Below are 16,564 nucleotides of genomic sequence, written 5' to 3'. Positions count from 1 at the left end.
AACTCTATAATAAATAAGTATGCAGGGTGTCCATTCACAGTGTAAGTACCTATACTTAAATTTGAGGGGTTTTCTTGGTGATATTTAGGAATTTTTCTAATACCTGTCGTTACAGATGTCGCTTTGATCCTTATTCGCGATAGGGAAGAGGTCTGTGTCAAAGATTACATTGTGCTGATGAATAGTTACTGAATGTAAAGTTACGACTGCTATCTAACACAGTCCTTTATGTTATAAGGAGCAACGCCCTTCTGCGATTCACAGTGATGCAACAGTTCCCCTTAGCAAATCCTTGTGACTCTATCCAGGGCTGGGCGAATGTCCGAGACGCCTCAGCAGACTACTTCAGCTGTGACCTCTTCTGGCCTCATTCTACTACGGACAGACCCTACTTCTTGTATGCTACGGGAGATACAGTTGGCTCGTTCAACAACATTTCAGGTAGATTGATTATGTTTAAAAGATAGATATGAAATATTTTTTCGGCATGGCCGTATAATATTCTTTTGGTCCCGGATATGACGCGACAGGTGGCGTTACTGGTCAAGATGAAGTATGTGATTGGTCAATGTAGCGGAAAATACAAAATGCAGATATGCCTTTAAAAACGAAACAAAATTAAGATTGAATGCAAGCTGAATACGTGGATGTATCTTTTCAAATGACACATTAATAAAATTATATTCCTGATTCAAATGCAGTCTTATTATCACCAAAAATGATTCAAACTGATACAATTTTGTTATTCGTGCTGAAACGCATTAGGCCTAGTTCGTTAATTTATTTCACCAGCAGTTTTACATTATAACCACCAGCATTAAAACTATGCCGTTTATCTTTTTTTAAAGATATTTCTTGTTTAGAATATCTTTAGATGTCCCTAAACACGGCATGTATATAGCACTTTCAGTGAAATATTGACCAACCAATGTGTTTTCCAAATCTTTTGAAATGTATTGGTAAAATGCTTGAAGTAGTACAATGTAGATTGAACTAGAAAGGAACTGTTATGTATATATTTGTATAGCTTACCTTGACCTGATTTAGAACATTTGGAGTTGGCCGAGAAGTTTTGTCAGGGGTATTCTCTCTTGGCAATGGGCAATTGTTTTTGAAGCTGTGATATTATAACGACGAATAAAATCAATGAAAATATGTCCGCCAAGGACAAGCATCACAGGCCTCCAAACTCTTCATAACGCCTTTGAGAATGATATCATTGATTTCAGTACCAGCTTCCTAGAAGTAATGGAAGTCCGTCTAGGGAGTTTTTTCACATATTGAGCATCACTGTTCTTTCGGTTTTTCAACACATTTTGCTGTCTTTTAATATACCGGAGCGGGCTTGAAGATTCAAATTACGCGATACTCCTATATTTCGATTGAGAGGCAAACAAGGGCAGAATGCCAGTCTAAAACACCTATAAACACATGACTTTCTGTATATTGAGTACCGTCGCTTTATCATATTCCCTTGTATCGATGGATTTTAGAACCTTGTGTTACCCCAACGTATTGCCGACAATATTTGACCCAATGCTCACGTGACCTCGTTAAAAAGAGGGTCATAAATGTAAACCCAATACTCAGTGAAGCGGAACTGGTACATACATATAGTGGTCCCCCCGATTCCTAGTAAAACGTTGTACATATGTTTTAAGTTGTAAGACAAAGTCACCAGAGCGTTTTTATGTTTTTATATACAAATGTAAATATATTTCCACTTAATTTCTTCAGAGGTTGCTAAGGCTGATACCATGGCTATATTTCTACAAGGTAAGTTTGTGTTTACATACATATGTCTGTAACTGATTTTATGGTTTAATGAAGGAATACGGACCAACATTTTGATCTCGTCTATACATATGTACCTACACATTGGTGATTTGGTTTTTAAGTTCCATTTCCTCATTTACTAAGGGAATAGTTTAACATAAAGACATATATGTTTTGACATAGGAAAGTGTTATTTAAATCAAGTATGAAGTAACTTAATGAAGGGATTCATTAATGTTTGGTAAAGTATTGACTTGTGGGTCTTTGTACCTCCCAATCAATAATTCGTCATTTCTTTGGTTTTCGTGTCGGTTGCCTCCTAGAGATCAACACTTAAGGCCCCTGGGATCAATCAGGAGTCCTTAAGGACGAAACAGCTGTATGATGTCCCCAACATCACTAACGAGTCCTAGAATGACGAAACAGTTGTAGGATGTTCCTAACATCACTGATGAGTCCTAAAAGGACCAAACAACTGAATGGTGTCCCTAACATCATTAACAAGTCCTTAAAGGACCAAACAGTTGTAGGGTGTCCCAAACATTGCTAATGAGTCATTAAAGGACGAAACAGTTGTAGGATGTTCCTAACATCACTTACGAGTCCTAAAAGGACGAAACAGCTGTATGATGATACAGTTTAATCCATGTTGTCCCTACTCTAGCTTGCTTTCATTTTGTATTGAAATGTTTTGTTTTTGCATAATTCTGCTTTGTATTGATGTTTACTCACAATGTAAACTGATGTTATTGGTATTCTGTAACATTGTGGATGGCTTGAACAGTACACGCGCAGTGAAACTATGAGTTTTCTTTTGTTGAAGTAGAAACGGTCTTAAAGCTTTACTCATCATCATTTTATGTCCGTACTGGCAATTAGACCTATCTATGAAGATTTTATTTAAATACCGATAAATAGACAAAGTTTGTTAACATGGTTCAGATTAATAGCTGTAGTTCAATCTTTGATATGGGTAAATATTAATGCGTTTTTCGTAATGATGGAAATGTATTCATTACAATACAATGTTTGTAACTCAGGCGTGAAATATTGTCTACCTTTACGATGTACTTCACTTTTCAGTGTGGGACATGGTGTTCAAGGGGGTAGCGAACCAGGAGACGTTCTTATGGTACATCTGGATGTCCGAACAGACACGCAACGCCAACAGTACTGACGTCATGACACTGACCACCTCCAGTCTTCAGACGTACAAATCTACAGTGGTCAACTCATGGTCAACTTACAGTATAGACAGGGTAAGTAGAGATGATAAGTACAACATTCACTGTGGCGACCATCAAAGTTACCATATAGTCTACATTAATATAGATCCCGCAAATCATGTACTGAAAGCTTCCACACCAATTATTGACATTTAGGCCTATATCGGAAACTGATCTCAACTATCGTATCAACTGTGACATGATATCAATGTAGGTGTAGGTTCGAAAACCATGGAATTTAATATTGAGAAATTAAAAATGCATGGTAGGAAATTGAAATAATCGCTCATTCAAACCCTGTTGATATGGAACAAAATCGGGAGATACAGAAAAATAGGTTATAATTTAGATTTTTTTTTAAAAAGAACTGTACATATTGTATAGGTAATATAAACAAATGTTGTTGTTTTTTTTTTTTTTTTTTTTTTTTATATAATTTCAATAATGCTACTGATCTGTTTTAGGTTAAGTTTGCCATGTTCGTGAGTGGATATGAGACAGCCTTTGTTGTTTTCGACGGAACAAATACAGACCGGAACTCTTGGTTTGCGCATGACAACATACTATATTCGTCCTTCACAGACATACAGGACCCGAAGGCCGTGTGCTCTATCGAAGGGTAAGTAATATGTACTGTTTAATTACGCTAATAAAGGAATAGTTATGTTGGAAGCAGAATACATGTCTAATGTGACTTTTTTGTAGGACAAGAAAATGTGAAAACCGCAGGCAGTGTCAAGGAATCTGAGATATTTGATATGGGAATGAGTTGACATGTTTGCCGATTCATGTTATCTTTTTTCTAAATAGTGTGGCTTTACAAGAGGTGATAACCAGACTAGAAAGAAAAAGTGCAATTTATATCTTTCCTCATAAATGTACTTAAAATTGAACACCTCTGACAAAAACACAAAGAAATGATGAGAGGCACGTGTGATGAATTATTAACGCGCTGTTATGATTTTTTCACACGGCACCACATAATGTCACTCGGAGCATTTCCTCATCGCATAAAAGATAACCTTATAATTCTAATTGGTTCTCGTTTTCTATTGAGAACTCCAAGATCATCGTGTTGTGGTTAAAAAGAAGTAGACAGTATTGGTTTTGACAGCAAATATGTCTTTTCTAGTAATGACGCCACAGTCTAGACATAAAGGTTTTAGCTTACAGTGGATTTATTTGGAAGGACTAACAATATGGTGGTCTTAGATCTGGAACTGATGGACCTATGCGAGTGTGAGTATTATGTTGTTAAATGGCGTTTTTCTTAGTCATATGCGTTTAACTTCATTCCATATCACCCTTCTTAGGCTATAACTTATCAACTTATCAAAAATAAAACATTTACCGAGGAAAAACAGTCAACTGGTGCAGTCGCCTGTCTGAAAGAAACTTTTCGGCATCAAATTCCTTTTTGGAAGCAAAACTGAACATACAAATCTGAACGTAATAACTGTGTCAGAACTGTTTAGCGATGCGTTTTGCTTCTGTATTCGCGACAATCAGAAAGGTATAGAAAGAGTTATAGACAGGAAGTCGGAAATATTTACGCTAACATCATATACATTGTACTTATTGCGATGTCCTACACAGAGATTTGTAGGATATTAAATATTACGAATTTGAAATTTTGGTAAACAACAGAGCCTTAGCTTGATTGGAAATGTGTAATCTACATGTAACATTGAAATAAATCCCAGAGTCTAGAGCGGAGATGTATTTTGCAAATACAAACGTATACTATCAAAAACAGGAAGTATCTGGCCAGACCGGAAACGGAAACGGTTTATGCCATGACAAGGAACAGAACATGATACATGGGCTATGTTCAAGTTATAAAAGATATCAGCATAATTTGATATCCAGTTACATGTATATAGCACTTTATTTTTATAATCTGATAAAATGTTGTCAGCCACATTACAGGGTAGGGTGCACGACAGTTATTACTGACCTCGATGTGAGATTCATTAGTCTGACGTTAGAGATTGGTCCATCTGTTATCGTCAGTTTATGGTTTATCGTAATGGTTGTTCCTCTGATCAGTTGACTTACTATATAACGCAATTTTATGGACTACAGTTACGACTATAAACTGGGAAATACTAGCATGTTTGGGATATGATCATTACGATATCTGCCCAAACAACAGCTGTTTCGGCCTTCTCGGACTCGTCAGTGATGTAAGGGACACCATACAGATTTGTTGTCCTTCTAGGATACAGCAGTTATAATAGGGATATCACAGAGCTGTTTCGTCATTCTAATACCCGTCGGTAATGTTAGGGACATCATTAAGATTTTGTGTCTTTCTTGGGCCCGTCAGTAAAGGTAGAGTCATAACACAACTGTATTGTTCTTCTTGGACTCGTTAAAGGCCCACAAGGGAGGAAATCAAACTAGCATTAAACAAAGCTTATACAATGAAGGGTACAGGTATGTGCATTTCCCGAATAATTCAGTTAATGCAGTGTTTTTGAAATCGGTTCCCTTTTACAGGGACAATTTATACGTCTGAATGTTCTAGACCGTTGCCACGTAGTATCATAATTTTAGCATGATGTTCAGGGTAACTACAATCCCTGAGAACTTAAGGTCAACTACCAGGGCTTATAATCCTGTAATTTCAATGTACAAAAGAAAAGTGAATATATTCGTGAATAATTTGAAAATGCATCCTATTGGTGTTGTATTCTCCTTAGACTGGTCAGTGATGCTTCGGACACTATACAGCTGTTTTGATCTTCTGATATTGGTCAGTGATGTTAGGGAAACCACAAATATGTTTTATTCTTCAAATACTAGTCAGTGATGCTAGGGACACCATAAAGCTGTTTTATTTATCTAATCCTGGTAAGTGATGCTTGGGACACAATACAGCTGTTGTTTTCTTCTAAGACTTGTCAGCGATGCTATGGACACCATCATATAGCTGTTTCATTCCTTTAAGAATGGTCAATGATGCCAATTTGTGTAGGAAACAAATTGGACCAAAACAAATGTTCAGCATACAAAATTAGTTCAATTATTTGAATATCTTTGTTCAATTTTGTTAATTTTAGAGCACGTATTTCGTGTGAATCATGTGCTAATTCTTTGCTTCTGATTTTCATGTTCAAAAGTGATATATTTTAAAGTGTCCCTGCTATTAAATACTCAGGAAACAGGTGTGGTTATGTCAGCTCGGAAATTAAAACATTTTAATTAGTTTCCAGTACACTCCCATTGTATTTCATATCTCTATATATAGTTTTAATACCTGTAGCCTGGGAAATAATACGGAGGAAGGTTATATCTCGCTAAACATTTCTTGTCACCTACCTTACGTCAACCACAGCTTTGGGGAAATTACGAATTTGAAAGGAATAAGGTTTTAAAACAATTTTACTGCTGCTTTGTTTGTAGAGGTTTGTAAATATGTATAAGGAGACATATACAAAGCAATTAATTAGATTGATGTGTTATGCATAAATCACACTATCAGAGGCATATGGCATTCTGGTGGTGTGCAATTTGTCCTGGTGTTCACAGAGTTGCCTCCCTTGTGCTGTCCGGACATTTTTAACTTTAGAGTAATCCTCCTTGTTGAGAACCTCCCTTGCTGAGATTCAGCAGTTACGATTGAAAATAACGGACAACAGTCAGGTAATTTAGAGCATCCATATGAATTAATGTTGAAATAATCATGCAGCGGGGTCGGACAATGTTTCGGATATGTTTATTAAAAAGTGTGGTGTCATTTTGGGGCGGGGTCTTTTAGTTTGTGGCTACCTCACTGAACAACATACAGGAAGCCCGTCCCATGCCATCCAGAGCAATAATGGTAAACAAGCGAGGATACAACTATGACAACATAGACCGGCCCGTTTCTCATCTTCACAAGGACAAACAAACCGACACATATAGGTAGCGTCGAACCACGCTCCTCGAATCTTCACCTGAGATTTCGTGGCCGGCGCTCCAACCAACGGATCTATCGCGTCATCGTGTATCAAAGATAATTTCGGGTGCACGCTTACAGGTTTAGTCAGATCCAACAAATGAACAAATATTTAACAACACAAAAACAACAGAAACTATAGTAGCAACCAAACAACAGGGATTGAAGTATCACCAAAACAACACGGAATGTAGTATTATACAAAACAACAGGGACTAGTTACACTTAAACAACAAGGAATTCCAGTAACACCAACACAACAGAAGGGGCGTCTTCATCTCAACGCAATCCCCATGTGGATAGATGAAATTCTAGGAACATTTATGGACTTTAGACTACAGTCGTGAGAAGGGAGTGTGGGGTATTTGAAATTCATAATATCTGGTTGCCTTTAATTTAGGAAACACCCTTAATTGATGCCGTGTCAATCTATTTAATACAGTAGGACTCTAATTTCCTTAGTATTATAATTCTCATTTTATTAAGCAAATCCCGATACAGTTAGTTCCTTTATTGACGATTTGATATCATTGAAAAGCTGATTATATGTTGTGTGAATGCGCGTGGTAAACACATAAGTCATGGCTTGGCTATTCGCAGTGTCTCGTCACATGAACTTGGATTGAATAACTTCTCGCACGCGTGGCACAGTACTGAAACGGTTGCAACAGAAATAGGAAAATGCCAGTAACAATCAGTGAAGTTACAAAAGCGAATATATAGAAGTACATTATATATATCGTAATTGACACAGTATTTGATGAAGTGAGATAATTTTAAACTCCCGTCTGTAGTCATCACTCTCTCTGTATATGGTAATAACCACCTTTTATCAAAAACAGCAGATTGTGTCTGTCACGACACGCGGCAAGACAAGACGACGTTCGGAACAGCTTCCGCTTGAATCAAAGTACATTGTGGAATCATATACCACCACGGTTGTCAACGTGGTTCTCATCAAAATCGGGCGCCATCGAGCATTGGCTTTGTCACGGAATGTTTGTCCACATGGTGGAATTCTCGAAATATATATATATGCATGCGTCATAGAAAATAAATCGTAATTAAGCCTTCCCATTGGAAATCACGCCATTATTCTCACTGTGTTGATGTGTCGGACTCAACTCGTCAAGGCTTGACATGTTATGTAATAATACGTATCACGGGTTTATTTTACATTTTGTTCTTTCTTACATTTATATTTCCTCCGTGTCTGTTAAATTATTTTAATATGTACTCCTTTCTGTAGAACTTGTCGACTGACTGAAGAACCACGAGGCGAATTACTGTACAACTGCTCATCAAGTGTATCTGAAGTCAAATCATTGTTAAGTTTATCAAACCCCTATATACCAATACGTGTTGCAGGGAAGGCTTATTTCCCTGAAACATAATATACTTTTGTTGAGAAACAGGAAATGTCGTGTAGCAAGCCAATGTAATTTTGGCTTAACACAAGATGAATACACAACTTTTGATTAAACAGGATCCCGAGATAGATGGTTTTAGCTTTCTCTTTGGGCAATAAATACGTCGTACAGTCAATCACGGGTTCCGGATAACATTGGAATAGGGCACGTGGGCTGGGCATTCTATTGCCGCTGTCACACGGTGAATAATTACCATGTTAATTTCCGCCAGAGGGCGTTAAACACAGCGAAAGACGTCACTACTCCGGGTTTGTTAACCATAAAGTATCTGGGTAGAAGTGCTTGTACTTTCAATGCGAGAAATTAAAACGGTTTCTACTGGAGCAAAAACAGCATGCGATCGACTTTAAGGGCACATTTCATTCCTTGGTAGAAACAAAACACTTGATCATGATGTATCAGATAATTGTATTAATACAATATTTACTTAGTTGATATGGTAGGATCAGAAGACTTACTATTACAATGCATGTTTACGTACATAAAATACATAAAAGACGCCAACGTCATTCCATTAAGCGCCAATGTTGTTTCAAAATTATAGGTGTTTTTGTTTGTTAAAATGACAATGTACGATTCTCTATATCACGTGTAGGTTACCTAGCTATGTCACGTGATTACACTGATCACGTGTTTGTTGTGCCCAAGTCACGTGTTGTTTACCTCATGGTATATGTTGTGTTTTGTATGTCAACTCCAATCTGAAGCACGGCGTCGTCGTGAATCTTTGTTAGATCTGATGGACACACCATATATCCGATTTATTTTCTTATTAATTTGGAGCTATCACACATCTGTCAAATCAGTTCTTATTACCCGTGTTCATCTCGTGATGGTCCTAATATACAAATTTGATTCATTTCCGTAGATATTGATATCAATATTTTGACGCAGGTGTACATAATGATAACTTGCCATCCCTGTTTACTGTACAGGCATTGCGATATTTCTCTTACATTGATATGAACTACGAATTGCACGACATGTTGGCAGTAGAATTCTCGTTAGCCACTGTAACGCATAACGTTCAGTCATGGTGTAAGTACATATACATATATAAATGCGTGATATCAATGACAGCTGTTGATTAAAGACAGATGTACACTGATCCTCAACCAAATAAAACAGAAGGTTTATGTAATACAGGCTGTTGTATAAAGAGTTCTTATCTCAGTTCACTCTATGCCTGAAGGTTGGCACTGGGAAGTTCATTGTTTATAATGATGACTACCATGATATAGTAAACTATATATAGTAAAGTGAAGTAAATTCAAGTTTAAAAATTGTCTGCGATCACTGTAGTTTGTCGATACCATCACTGCCGAGGCCATTTCCTGCCTCAGAATCACCCATACCAATTTCCTGGTCATAACACCAACTCGCTTGTAAATTGTGTTCTCGTTGTCGTCATTGGCGTGCGCTGACAAGGGGATAGTGTTAGGGCGCATTTATATCCCTAATATACATGTCAGCTTTATAGCGATCCGTGATCAGGTTCTAGGCGTAGATTATTCCTCATTCGGATTTGTTATGTCCGGACTAGCGATAGTAATTAGATACGACCCATGTCCGTTTGATGCTTTTCCTATTAGTTTGGAAATATACTCCTGCTGCAGTGTATCTGTGACCTGGGATTGACGTCCGCAATGCATCGTTGCCCTTGGTTTTAAACATAGTACTAAATCCAAGTTTGTCTAGCACGAGGTCGGTTTACTATAGAGCTGGTCATATTGAGACCAGCCTTTTTTGATACATCGAGGTATTAAACAAGATACATTAAAAGACCAAATAGATCATTTCCAACTAAAATATTTCATCTCAACATAAATCTTTAAAAGTCATTTCCTCTATTTACTTAATATGTATTGTTGACAAGAACGCTTTGATAAAGTAAGAATAAACTGCCTAACACAATCATGCGATCTTAATGCATGGATTAATTAGATATCCTGGACTCTCCTTATCACGCAACTCACAATCAAATATTGTATTGACGTGTACCATTACATTGATTGTGGTAACGAAACACAAATACAATGGTGCTGCATCCATCAAATCAAATCAAAATAAACCTCCTGCTGCAATACATGATATCAAACATAGAATGTGATATACAAATATCACATATGCATTGTTACATAAACCATGAAATCATACATAACACAATAATAGCTAACATAAGCCATCACAAAAAAAATCACATGCCTTCACCTAAAACATAAAAAGAGCACGTGACGTCACACATAACATTAAGGCAACACGTGCCGTCACACATAACACAAAAAAGCACGTGACGGCACATACAGCATAACAATATCACACGATGTCACACATGAGATTAAAACAGCACGTGTCACATATAACATAACAACACGCGTGACATAAAACATAACATAAAAACCGCAAATGACGTCAATAACATAACAACAGCACCTAACGTTACACATAACATAGAAAACTGTATATGACGTCACATATAACTGTAAATTACACAAGGTACAAAACACATAACAGATCATAACATTATACACAACATCACCCATAACACACGTAACAAAACACAACACACGACATGACAAATGAGACCACATACGACACAACGTATGCCACACACACGACAAAACACTCTATCTGGCACAACACCAAGTACGACATCAAAGCTGGCACAATACATGATATCACACACCACAAATGACATGACATTACAAATCACATGACATCACACGTCACAAATCACATGACATCACACACCACAAATCACATGACATCACACACTACACAACACATTATATCACACACCACAAATCACATGACATCACACGCCACAAATCACATGACATCACACACCACAAATCACATGACATCACAAACCATAAATCACATGACATCACTCACCACAAATCACATGCTATCATCAACAACACAACACATGATATCACGCCTGATGTAATATGTGCCTCAATTCATTAAACCTCTCTTCGGTTATGATAAAGTAACCCAACATATGATGTACGAAAATGTAACGCATTAAATCATTACGCTGAATAAGGACTAGTCAAATTAGGAAACAATAGATTGTCAGAGCAGTAACACTATTGACAACAATTGAACAAATAATTCGATTCTTTTCGGAGTGAAGATATTCTATATCCTGCGCGCTTCTGCTGTCGATCAGCATTACAGAGTTTCGACACATAAATAATCAGACAATTATGAAGTAATTTTCCGCAGTGTAATGCAGAGTTACCATCCGATCCGACAAGGCACCAGACAAACTCCTGTTTTAGCATTTACTTTCGACTGGTCTAGATACCGAGAGTCGGAAGTCTGGAAGTTCTCTAATATCGTTCATGCGTCGATGAATGACAGAAAAGTTTATCTTGCTTAATTAATGTAAGAATGAAAAACTAGGATGTCGATAAAAAGACGATACTACCAAAGGGGGAACAACATTGAAGGATAGAAGGAACACTACAGCGGAACTCAGTTGGTCTAGAAGATGATCCGATCTAAATATAGGAGAGTGCTTATCTGCTCTCCAGCCATATCCCCCATATTAGCTTACATGTTGGCATGATATCGGAGTAAAGGCGTCCAAATAAAGAGGTGTGGATATATATTGGATTGTGGGAATTCCAATAAACAGGGGATGATATCGGCCCGTCTGACAAATAGCTGAATGAAAAACTAAACATACTTCTCAACGAAAAGATATACATCTGTTCAATTTCAGCTACATATGTATTAGAAAGTATAGCAGAGAATAAGTGAAGAAATCAATAATTCATGTTTAGTGTGTCAGAAAAGTTACGTAAACCATCGTGATCAATGACACCTTCTGGTCCCTGGCTGTATTTAATGGGCCCCACCGTATATATAGTTGTCCTTTTCGCCAAGTCTCAAAATTGAAAGTAAAAATTTTATTTTTAGTTTCTAATATGATTAGACAGCGTCTTTCGTCTGCATCGGGGTTTAGAAATGATACTTAAGAAAGAAAATGCGATGAACGCTAACCTGTTCGTTAGTTTTAAATATCAGTTCATATTTCATTTAAAATAATGTGTGAAAATTTCTTCTGGTCTCTTTGGGGACAGATAAACTGTGGGTCTTGACTCTGTTAGGTGTTTAGGTATCGAGTGATTAGATGAGACATGTCTAATTGATAAAATACACATTGGTAAGTATTCATTGTTCGCCACGGACATGTATTTTGAAGCATTAAGCTGTGTGGTGCAAAAAAGGTAATTTGATATGTATATATATCTGAAAGTCTAAAATATATTAATCTACTTGATGTTTGTCGTATTATCAGCTCTGTTCCGATACAATACGATAGGACACATCCTACATTATCTGCCCCTATAACAACATTTGTACTTCTTTAAGCATAAATGATATCTTCATATGCATGAGTGGGATAGCTACATCTACATCTCGACCTACAACTATGTATGACCATTTGCTAATTACTGTGTGGTTTCCTGGATATTCTAACTTTATGGTAGTATCATCGGTTCCCATGGAATCTTCTCTACATTTCACTCAATTGATCCGTGGGAGCAATGGTTTGATGGCTATGCCCATGTGTCGCCATGGTTGTTTTAATTATTATGACATCAAGCTAACCAAACAACATCTAATTGGTCAGATTTTCCCTAACAAACTTCTACGGAACCAATCAGATTACTTGATTTGGATAATGAATAACACATATATAAAATACTTTTTGTATCAGTGCCCCACCGGATCGATCGGTGCTAACTTTAACCTTTTGCCATACCTAGCTGATCCCGGAAGAAGCTTATACGTTAATTTTAGTCTACAAAACCCAGTTCAAACCATGTAAAGATATTTCAACCGGATTGATATATGTATAACGCATGCGTACACTCTGGAGTGTCAGTCCTAATAACACATTGTTTATCGCCGTTCGTTATTTTCTGTGCAGTAGTACAATGTACGTATCCAATCAAACTCCTGCGAAGTTTCGCGTCAGAGCAGTCTGTACATCCGCGCACTACGTCCCGTTTCCGCTGGCGTGATACGAAAGTTTGTTTCTTTACGCTGGTACTTATATATAGTAGGAAAGATCGAATCACGAGCAAAGGCCGTACAATCACGTATTACTCGATTACACTCTTGCTAAACTTTTTTTCTCAACTGACCTCTGAATCTTCTCTGCTTTTTAAACCTTGTCAGAACAGGAAACCCATTTCTGATTGTGTATAATGATAGTACAGACAGCGTTTGTTACAGTAATGCATATAAATCACATTCATTCAAGCTCTGAATTGACATTGACAAACACGGAAATGACTTACAGCGGAACATACAAGAATGCTCGCGACAAATGACAAACGCTTAGACCGTAGAAGCTTTATGATCGATATGAGAAATACGGTGTTATAATCCAAAGTGTGGTATTCTACACTGTGGAATATTACGATCGCCTCCATCACCTGAGTTCTAGTCTGTTACCTAAGTAATTGTACTGTCCAATTTTTAATGAAGTAAGCATTAAATGGTTACCATAGGATTTCAGTTTCTGCTTTTCATCAGTATGATAATTGAAAACATGTCTGCTTCTAAATGCATATGTAGGACAGTAGGTTTGTTTTACCCAAGGGGCGAGGGCCGCAATGGCGGAGTGGTTAAGGTGTCCCGACACTTTATCACTAGCCCTCCACCTCTGGGTTGCGAGTTTGAAACCCACGTGCGGCAGTTGCCTGGTACACTGTAGGCCGTTGTTTTTTTCTCCGGATACTCCTGCTTTCCTTCACTTCCAAAACCTGACACGTCCTTAAATGAGCCTTGCTGTTAATAGGACATTTAAAAACATCCACGGAGCGATAAACCAAGCAAACAAACCAGAGATATGGTGACCTAATCACAACTATTTTGTTTTGAGTAAAGTTTTGTACTGTTGAATGCTTCACTCAGGCTGTAGCATGGAATTAACACACTGATGATTTAGTTACAATACAAAATAGAATACACTACACAGTTTTATTTTGACAGTCTTATAGCTAAGCTACAGTAGGATGACAGTCGTGAATATGATAAGGTCGATCACTGGTGTATTGTCTTACTGTATGGCCGTCTACGGATAGTGCAGGAGCGGCTGTCACCTGCACTTCCAATTAACAAATTAAAACGCCATTTATTTACTTATATGTTTTGGTATATTTCTTTATATTTATGATCAGTTACACGACCAAGGATGTTATTGTATTATCATATTGTCATACGGACTGACGCTTAACTGTCTTTATAAGGATGGAGGGTTTTTAAACTTTAAAATGTTAATGAAAGCTTTCCGAAACTAACGGAATATGTAGTGTGGGACGTAGAAATTGATAATTTGTATGCGTAATTTTCTCCCAAAAAGTAGACGGATATTTCCCCAAAAGTTTGTTTTGAAATAAATTCATTTTTATTAAATAAGCGTAAAGCGATGTTCTGCTTCTAATCATTATACGGATTTCTCTATAATTATCTGCAATGGCCAGTTTTGCTAAGTTTGGGGTTTTTATGTCCTGTCAATAACAAAGATTATAGGAAGGCCATGGGCGGTATGACCAACCAGTCGCCATTTGGCTGTTCCGTCACACTGAAATGCAAGAATCTGGACAGAAAAGCAAGCCAGACCACTTGTTATAGACAACGGAGAAAACAATAGCTAGGAATGTGATAGCATTGATTACCAATGTTGCATCTGGTAGGGCAGATTTGCTGTGCGTCGCTTTTGAGTCTCCAAGCAGATGACACGAAAACCAAACCTTAATTATCGAAAGGGGTTAGTCGCTGTTTACGCACGTGCTCGGGGTAACAACAAGTAAATTCGCTACTGACAATTAATTAGACATATCACTAATATATTTTATCCAATGTCCGTAAGATAAGAATTATTTCAGTTGAAGAAGTTCAGAGTATTTTGATGCAACTTTCTTCCACACAGAGACTCTTCATTTCCTGCGATTAAAAAAATAATCTCAAATTAATGGGGAGATGTCACATATTTCAATTTCAAAATTTGAAACCTTTTATGGTGAATTAAATTTGTCTATTGATCCAACTTTATAATGTATTGTCATATTTTTAATACCCTCTGCTCTCGTCAGATTATGAACATTTGAAATTATCAGCAATATTAGTTCAATGTTGATGCAAAAATACCGTAATTAACCTATGGCTGGTCTTAAAGCATACAATTTTACCATTTCAAATGCATTATTGTTATTATTGTCAGCAAAGTATGAAAAGAAAAGAAAACCGATATGAGAACGAAACGGTATTTCCTATTCCAAATCGATCAAACGAGAACAATATCCGATATTTACACTGAAACTCTTACCAGGAAAATTTACCAGGACATTAAACCAGGTGTTCCGCAAGAATAAGGGCTCAATCATTGGAATGACGCCAAAAAAGTCAGGGGTAGCTTATGTCCTGATGTCGCCTTACAATCGACTTGCATCCTCACTCTTGCAAATAAAACTTGTAAACTGTAAAACGTCAAGCAAATCACATTTTCATTTTCCTTGTCAATCTGGACATTAGACCATCCTGTAATATCAGAGAAAGTAGTAATGGTAGTAAAAGTAAAATTACTAACATGCGAATGATAGTTCTGCGATATTTTGTTACGGTATAAGCCCTTAAAGGTCATCTACAAATAGAAATAATGAATATTGAAAACTAACGTGGTCTATGCTACATGTTATATACCAAAATGTTTGTCTGGACATTTTCTGTAGATGCTGACAGTTTCTTCTGTAGAGTTACGTGATGGTAAGATGTATCGGCGAACATTATAGGTTACAAAAATAATAGTTCTTTGACCGGATTTTACGTTTAACGTTTACAAAATGGTGGCAGTTGCGGATATTAGCTCACAAATATCGCATACAGGGCCGCATTTCCTTTAATTAGAAATGTTCCTAAAGGGACGCATTTCCTTTAATTAGAAATGTTCCTAAAGGGACGCATTTCATTTAATTAAAAATGTTCCTAAATGGACGCATTTCATTTAATTAAAAATGTTCCTAAAGGGACGCATTTCCTTTAATAGAAATGTTCCTAAATGGACGCATTTCATTTAATTAAAAATGTTCCTAAAGGGACGCATTTCCTTTAATTAGAAATGTTCCTAAAAGGACGCATTTCATTTAATTAAAAATGTTCCTATA

General features: G+C 36.9%; 1 protein-coding gene across 1 annotated transcript in view; it reads left to right on the top strand.

The window, feature by feature from the left end:
• The window catches only part of LOC117342268, a 191,127-nt gene that overhangs the window by 122,809 nt on the left and 51,754 nt on the right, over positions 1-16,564 (top strand). The window contains exons 5-8 of the mRNA XM_033904357.1: positions 239-441; positions 1,738-1,776; positions 2,860-3,035; positions 3,467-3,621. Coding sequence (XP_033760248.1) covers positions 239-441; positions 1,738-1,776; positions 2,860-3,035; positions 3,467-3,621 — 573 coding nt within the window. The remainder of the gene's footprint in view (positions 1-238; positions 442-1,737; positions 1,777-2,859; positions 3,036-3,466; positions 3,622-16,564) is intronic.

This window comes from Pecten maximus, chromosome 14, assembly GCF_902652985.1.
Source record: "Pecten maximus chromosome 14, xPecMax1.1, whole genome shotgun sequence".
Classification (NCBI taxonomy): Eukaryota; Metazoa; Mollusca; class Bivalvia; order Pectinida; family Pectinidae; genus Pecten; species Pecten maximus.
The sequence above is the reverse complement of the archived record's forward strand: the minus strand, read 5'-3'. Positions and strand labels throughout refer to the sequence as shown.